This window comes from Myotis brandtii, unplaced genomic scaffold (assembly GCF_000412655.1).
Source record: "Myotis brandtii unplaced genomic scaffold, ASM41265v1 scaffold358, whole genome shotgun sequence".
In the NCBI taxonomy this organism is placed as follows: domain Eukaryota; kingdom Metazoa; phylum Chordata; class Mammalia; order Chiroptera; family Vespertilionidae; genus Myotis; species Myotis brandtii.
Genome location: NW_005363772.1, coordinates 4054280 through 4062811, shown reverse-complemented (window position 1 = coordinate 4062811; position 8532 = coordinate 4054280). Strand labels below are relative to the sequence as shown.

Genomic DNA, 8532 nt, shown 5'->3' with positions numbered 1-8532 from the left:
TAGTTTCATTTTTTTTCTTTTCTCCTCTAGGAAAGAATAAATAGACTATTTTAGCCTCGTAGGGGGAGAGAAGGAAGTGCCGAGTTATCAGAAAGAATGAACTTTCTGTGTGTTGTTTTATTTTATTATTCTTTAAATATATTTTTGTTGATTTCAGAGAGGAAGGGAGAGGTAGAGAGAGATAGAAACATCAATGATGAGAGAGAATCATTGGCTTCTTCTTTCATGCCCCCTTCTGGGGATCGAGCCCGCAACCCGGGCATGTGCCCTTGCCTGGAATTTAACCTGGGACCCTCCAGGCCACAGGCTGACACTCCTTCCACTGAGCCAAGCCAGCCAGGGCTGTGTGTTATGTTTTAAAGAAACAACACAGTCTATCAGTGTAAGACAGCTCAGCTGGGGAACTGACTGCACGCACAAGTGTACAGCTTTCCCACGGCTGCAGAAGTGGAAGCAGTGGGAGCAGCACTTCTACCTGAGCCAGAAGGACCCGCCACAGAGGGCAACGATTAAAGAGCTCCACCACGATGTCTGGTGCCAAGACAAGTGCCTCCAAAGGGAGCACAGAGGGAGCAGAGAGGAGACCAACCCTGCACATGCCCAGACCTGCAGGAATATCAGAACTGCTATAGCTTTAGGGAACTGTCCTCCTGTTTCCCACCCACACCAATACCTCCCTATATTTCTTTTTATTGCAGCTATTGTGACAAAGCTCATTCTAGGAGACAGCCCCGGGGAATTTGGTTGCTAATCTATCAGAAAGTGCTCCTTAGTAACCTGGCTTCACACGGCATGAATAAAGGACTTATTCTGGTGAAGCGTCAGTGTACTTCTAAGTTCCAGGTCAGAAGGTCTTCCCAGGTCTCCTGTAAATGTTTTCTCTCCTCACCCAACAAAGGCTCAGACCATGAGGAGGTGGTTTGAGTTGAAGGAGTGATCTTTTCTCTTTTACATGTAGAGTTGATTCTGACATTTAACAAATTACCCTTCTTCCCTTTAGTAGCTACTATTACTTTCGAATGAATTTTTTTTTAAGTCTTCAGTGCCTGCCCAAGAATTATAATAGTTAAATAACTATCATAAAAAATCATGAACTATAACTTTCTGAATTTTAAAAGTCTCACCTAATGAAGTCAACAGGCTGAGAACCCAATTTGAAGTCCTGAGGGTTTTTCTTTTCTTTTTTTTTTTTCGTAACAATTATGGTTTGTTTTATGTACAAAGAACTATTAGGAAATGCTGGGAAGAGACTAACCAGTGGAGAGGGCAGCTTCAGCGTACAAGGAACTGCCCTGCCCTCTCATCTTAGAAAACTCGTTTTCAACGCTTACACAAACATCCCTCCATCCACCTCACCTAACCAGCCCATCATGGGCATCTGGCTTGCGGAACCTGGGACAGGAATCACAGTGGGTGGCCCGAGTGAAAAAGGTACATTAGCCGTGGCTTTTGAAACTAGAAAACACACAAGCAGGGGTTTTCCAGGTCAAATCTAAAGAACACTGGCTCAGCCAGGGTCATGGAAAAACTGGGCCATCTACCAGCAGGGCACTCTGGGTCACAGTGCGGCCTGCCAGGCTTCACAGCTCCCGCTCAGGAGGGAAGCCCAGAGATCTGTGTGCGTAGGTCAGCCCAGCGGGCGCACGCTGTGTTACAACAGCCAGAGGGGAATCATAATTTCTTAGAAATGTTCATGAGTGAATAGCTGTACTTACTGTCTTCAGAGAAAAGACACGAACACGGGGGTACATATGCACACACAGGAATTCTCTGGAGGCTATGGTTTACGTAAGCATATAAAGTTGGCCACTCAACCTGAACACCAATGTTGAAGATAAAAGAATTGAGCCCTAGCCGGTTTTGCTCAGTGGATACAGCACTGGCCCATAGACTGAAGGGTCTAGGGTTCAATTCCGGTCAAGGGCACGTACCTCAATTGTAGGCTGATCCTTAGCCCTGGTCAGGGAGTGCATGTGGAGGCAACCAATCGATATGTCTCTCTCACATCAATACTGCTCTCTCTCTCTGTCTCTCCCTCTCCCTTCCACTCTCTCAAAAAATCAAAAGGAAAATATCCTTGGGTGAGGATTAACAAAATAAAAAGAGAAAAGAATTGAGTGCTAGGTTTCATTCCCCCCCCCCCAATTATTTGTAAAGGAAAAGCTGGTAATTACTTTCAGTGGAGAGTCACTAGGGAGGGACACTGGGAATAGCTCCACGGGTGATGGAAGCCTGGGTGGAGGGGGAAGCTCACTGTTTCCCTGCACTGCTCCTTGTCACTGCCTCTCCTTAAATGCCTAGACAAACACACCACCGGTAGTGAGCTTAATGGTGGCCCTCAAAAAGGTATGTCCACCTCCTAACCCCCAGAACCTTGGAATGGGACCTTGTTTGGAGAATGGGTCTTTGTAGATCATCCTGGATTACTCAGGTGGGCCCTGAATCCAGTGAGAAGCGTGTTCTTGAAAGAGACAGAAGAAGAAAAGACACGGACACACACAGGAGAAGATGCATGAAGACAAAGGCAGAGATGAGCACTATGCAGCCACTAGCCAAGGTACACCTGAAGCCACCAGAGCTGCAAGTAGCAAGAAAGGATTTTTGCCCTGGCCAGTTGCTCAGTTGGTTGGAGCACCATCCCATGTACCACCAAAAAGTCACTGGTTGGATTCCTGATCAGAGCCCAGGTTGTGGGTTCGACCCCTGGTTGGGGTGCATATGGGAGGCAACCAGTCGATGTTTCTCTCTCACATCCTCTCACATGTTTCTCACATGTTTCACTCCCTCTTTATTTCTCTCTAAAATCAATCAAAACATATTAAAAAGAAAGAAATGATTCTCCTCTAGAGCCTTCTGAGGGAGTGAGACCCTACCGACACCTTGATTTAAGACTTCTGGTCTCCAGAACTATGTGAGAACACACGTTTCTGCTGTTTTAGGCTACCAAGTTCATGGTCAGTGGTTAAATTAGCCACGGGAAACTAACACAGCACCCACCACCCTCCCCACCAGAGCATCTGTTTAGAGTTCACTCTAAGAAGAATTAATAAAAATAAAAAAAAGTGAATCAGATGTTCATAAAACACCTTACATTCAACTTCTTCCTCTAACATAAATCCCCAAAACAGGACACATTTGGTTATGGTGAAAAGAATGTTTGTCACCTGCGCTTGTATCAGCACGTGTCCTATACAATGTTACATGTGGTCGCAGACAGCTCAGTGGGCCACCAGCATCACTTCCCCAGGCCTGTCCTGCCCATGTCACACCACAGAGAAGTGACAGGTTATCTCATTATGTCAAATAGAGTGGTCAATGGGACTTCAATGTGGCCCAAAGTCCTAGGAGTCCAGTTATTCCTTTTCTGAAAGTTCTGGACATTCTACAGTCAGATAGAGCAAATGAAGAAATAAATTTCCTTGGCCAGCCAGGAGATGACTTGGAAACAGCAGCTTTATCGGTGAGGTGAGAGATCAAAGGAAGGGCACCTCTTCCTGGTGGCCTGCCATTGCCTTTCTTCCCACAGCCAAGCTGTGTTCTGCCAATAATCTCTGAGGGGCTCCCTACTATAAAGAGCCGTATAAAACCTGCTGGAGAAACTTTTATCTCCAAATTATCCTATATAATAAAAGCCTAATATGCTAAGTGTCCGGTCATCCAGTCGGCCGTTCAACCAATCAAAGTGTAATATGTTAATGATATGCTAAGGCCACTCAACTGCTCGCTATGACATGCACTAACCACCAGGGGACAGACACTCCCACCAGGTTAGCTTGCTGCTGCTGGGGTCTGGCCAATCGGGACTGGGAGAGAGGGCCGGACATGCCCTGGAGCCCTCCTGCGGTCCCTCCCCAGCTGGCCAATCTCCCCTGTCCCTCCCCGGTCCTGATCATGCACCGGTGGGGGTCCCTCGGCCTGGCCTGCGCTCTCGCGAAATCTGGGCTGAGGGATTCCCTCCCCCACAAGTGCACTAATTTCGTGCACCAGGCCTCTAGTTAACTATAAAATGCCCACCAAAAATGTGAAAAAATATATGCACAGTTTAATAAATAGCAGAACCACCTCCCACCTACCGGTCAGAAAAGAATCTTCTCATATCATGTTCTCTTGCTCCTCCTATGGTGTGTAAGCAACAGCTGAGAGCTGCATTTCAGAATCTACAGCTCATATGTTTGTGCTCAAAACGGGAGCAAATGAAAACAAAACTCTGCAAGGATGTCTGGCACTAAATCCCATAGTGCTGGATGCGGAGGATTCATGTGTGTTGGGAAAAAGGATGGGAATGACCCAGCCAAGTCTTAAGATGACAAACTATAAGGCTAGCTTTCCAGAGCAGAAATACATATTTTCTTCACAGTTCTCCCTACCCTATTCAAAGGCATCAAAGGCCCCTCCTGTCCAAACCACCCTGTCACATAGGACTCGCTTCCTTCCAGATGTGTAAATACACAGTACGTAATGCATAAAATCACACTTGTGTACACTGGAGTGTTTCCTCTGGCAGCTTCTGCCCTTCCCAGGCTGCCTGCAAAGCTGACATATAAGAGGACCACTTACTTGGCCCCTTCACTTACCTTTGGTCGTATATCCTCCAATGACATAAATTTTCCCCTTACACTCACATGCAGAGAACTCAGCCAGAGGATTGGGTAAGGGTGCCACAAAATTCCACGCATCCTGCTCAGGATTGTAACACTCAACATTAGAAACGACCTGCCCACCAATGGCATAGAGTTTTGAATTAACGGCCACAAGTTTGAAGTTAGACCTGAAAGACAGAACACAAGGGTTCACAAAGTCAGTTCTCTTGATCATGAAGAAATAAGACAATGGCAGGAACTGCCAAAGAAGGGTGTGGAACCTGTTGGACAGAAGAAGAAAATTCGCTCTCCATGTTGGGTGACATTCTGCCTGGGGACCGAGGAATGGCCAAAGGGCATCTCAAATTTCACTCTTGTCCCCAAAAGTCCACAAGAATGGTGCATTCTCCAAACTTTAGCAACTGAAGATAAGCAGTTCAATATAACAAGAACTGATCCTGCTTAGGCTTACACCAGAACCAAAGTTACTCTGTTTACTAAACTCAATACCTTCTTTTCAGGAGCAAGACCAAGGGTTAAGGGAGAAAAGCACCCACTCCACTCCCTTGTCTCTCTCTACTCAAAATGTTTACCTCATTCTTCCTACTCGGTGGGTAGGCTCTATCCGAGGTAATCACCAGCACTGCTTACACAGACAGGCATATGCAAAGTGTGGTTGCTAAAGGGTGATTCAGAGACCCCATTACCGAGAGCACACCAAAGGAGATTGCTGTTCCTCCCTCCTCCATAGGAGGGCATCTTATATGGTGCTTCAAAACAGGTAAGGTGGGCAGGTAAGCACTGAACTGATTGAAACCATTTTGATCCAGCATTCTTAGGGTACTTATACATGTTAACTCAACAAATACTTATATCAACAAGTGCTCACCTATCATAGCGTTAAATGATTTTTAAAAAGAGAAATACACTGATTTCAAGCCCCATATTCAGTAATAGAATTAAACGCTGCTCATAGGCTTCAGCACACGGGGAAGGAGAAACATTTGGAAGTGCTGGGCCAGTCACAATAGTATGAGCAGCAGCATGATGCAACGGAAAGACCTGGGGCAAAAATCAGAACACTGGGTTTGAGTCCCAGCTCTGCTGATAACCAGCTACTGACCTGGGCCCAACCCTTCACTTCCTCATCTCTAGCACAGGGGTAATAACCAGCACAGGGTGGTCAAAACAATTAGAGCAAACAATTGGTCAGAAAATACTACACAGAGATAAGCTACCAGCATTATAGTTTCTCCATTTTCTATATGTATATATATATAAAGCCTAATATGCAAAGTGTTCCCTTGGGCGTTCGACTGACCGGGAGTCTGATTGCTTGCTATGATGTGCGCAGACCACCAGGGGGCAGCGCAAAATGAAGGAAGGGCCCGGCTGGCAGCTGGCAGCTGCTAGGGACCCTACCCATGCATGAATTTCGTGCACTGGGCCTCTAGTATGAAATAAAGAGGCTTGACCAGGTGAATTTAGAGGCCACGTCTAACGCCAAGACAATGATTTCTTCAAAAGTAACAATATCCAAAGAAAGAATGGGGATAGAGGCTACATAGGAGTGAAGTATGTAAGAGGGTAGATGAAGCAGCGCAGTGCACCAGTGGACCAGGCCTGACCTAAAGGTGTTTGATAAACACTGATGCATTAGGATTCAGGACATATGTGAGTGATAGCCACCTACTAGAAAACTAAGATTTTTAAAAGTGCTTGTAATGTTTATACCTAAGTAAGCTTTAGTTTAGTTTTGCTTTTCAAATCAGAGAGTGAATAGAGTCCTCTTCATCAAGAAGCCCATATTGTCTATTAAACCCAGCCAGCCATTCCATTTTCCATGCCAACAGACCTCACAGAGGCGGCAACTACTGGGGGGTCCCTGATTCATGTTGCTTACTTTTCCTGCTGCCAATGGTCCTTAAAATCTGACCATGATGCCCTCTCTATGCGTGCAAATTTGAGGAACTAAGGGAAATAAAGCTTGTAAATAAGCACTAAATTTTACCAGCCCACAATTTGTTTTTGCTCCCCGTAGGTACACAGATAGTAAATTTTGTCAGATCAAAACAGTTCTTAGTATTCAACCAGTAGCATCATTTGTCCTGAGAAAACATGCAAGGGGCTTCTTTTTGAGGCTGAATGAATAGGCAGTTAAAAGTAAATGCTATCTCTCCAGACCCCAACATGCTCGAATTCACTTGAAGGGGAACATTCTTCTACACTGAATTTGTGTCCAGATGAAACTGCCACCCCAAAAGAGACCTCTTAATGAAGAGGCCTACTGCTAAGGGGTCTGAGCCCGGGCTTGTACAGGGAAATCTCGGCTCCACTGCTCAACAGCTATGTGACCATGGACACGTCACTGAGCCTCAGTTTCCCCACCTGTGAAGTGGGGATAAGAAGAGCACAATATTGCACGTGGTAAGGGTTGAAAAGGGTCACACCTGCAGAAACAGGTCACTTAGAGGAAATGCGTTTCTGCATGTCCTACGCCTGAGTTTCTCCACTTCAGGAGGGTCGGTTTCTCATTTGTCAACTACAACTGTTATTGGCCGTGATGCACTCTGGGATTCTGTACCAAGTGCTCTCTCATTCATAAATTCTTGTCATTTACCGCCTCATTTCCAATTTTCTGAAAATAATTCTTCCACTCTTCATTTCCTGAATGATAAAGGTATGAATTCAAGCTATAAATTATTTTTAAAATTAAGAGCTCTGCAGTGTTTTTCTTAATATTGATCCCTGACAATATATTCAGGAGGCAACAAGAAGAATTTGTAAAACCAGATAATTTGTTGGAGCTACATACTTGACTTACTTATAGTAAACAGAAAGGAAAGTAAGAAAAATTCAATGATTTAATTTCTACTTCACTTAGAAGAAATACAATGCTCTTTAAATCCTTAAAAGCTAGCCCTGGCTAGTGTGGCTCAGTGGACTGAGCACTGTCCCATGCACTGAGAGGTAGCTGGGTCAATTCCAGTTAGGACATATGCCTGGGAGGTGGGCTCGATCCCCAGTAGGGGGCACGCAGGAGGCAGCCGATCAATGTTCTCTCTGATCAATGTTTCTATCTCCCTCTTCTTTCCACTCTCTCTAAAATCAATTTAAAAAAAACACATATTCTTTTTTTAAAAATCCTTAAAAGCTAAGTTACATAAAATCATGATAAACACCAGTGCACAAATATCAATGCTTGATAGCTGTATACAACTGTAGGGAGATAGAGTGGCATAGAGTACTGGCCCTGTGACTACATGCAAGTTAATTAAACTCAGTTAGCCTCAGTTTCCCCTTTGGGGAAATGGGACCAATAATAATACCTACCCCACAGAGATGCTGTGGGCATGAAATAGGAATTGACATCTAAAGTAGTGACCACAGTAAGCAGTGACCACAAGATGCTGCCCAGAGTACATGAAGATAGAGTGGCATAGAGTACTGGCCCTGTGACTACATGCAAGTTAATTAAACTCAGTTAGCCTCAGTTTCCCCTTTGGGGAAATGGGACCAATAATAATACCTACCCCACAGAGATGCTGTGGGCATGAAATAGGAATTGACATCTAAAGTAGTGACCACAGTAAGCAGTGACCACAAGATGCTGCCCAGAGTACATGATCAATTCATTGCTATGAATTGCATAGAAAAGTCTGTTACCATTACAGTGAAAATTAGAGTGAAATGCCAAGGTCCTTTCTCAGCCATTCAGAAGAGGATTGTATAGTCCGAGGACCCTCCAGGTCCTTCTGTCTCTTCTCTCCCCTTCTGCTGCCTACTTTCTGCCACTTCCTTATGTATTAACTTCCCCCAGGGACCAGGAAGAAGAGAGGGGAGAGGTTAGGAAACAGAATCAGTCATGGTTCCTACCTACTACCATCTCTGAGAAACTTCAGTGCACAAAGCAATTTACACTATTGGCCAAAATTATATTGGCGGCGGGGGG

General features: G+C 45.0%; 1 protein-coding gene across 1 annotated transcript in view; it reads right to left on the bottom strand.

Annotated features, from left to right (window-relative positions):
• KLHL42 (kelch-like family member 42) overlaps window positions 1-8532 on the bottom strand; it is a gene marked incomplete at its 5' end in the record, with an annotated part of 17735 nt that overhangs the window by 2211 nt on the left and 6992 nt on the right. The window contains one exon of the mRNA XM_014544241.1: window positions 4575-4768. Within this exon, the coding sequence (XP_014399727.1) occupies window positions 4575-4768 (194 nt within the window). The remainder of the gene's footprint in view (window positions 1-4574; window positions 4769-8532) is intronic.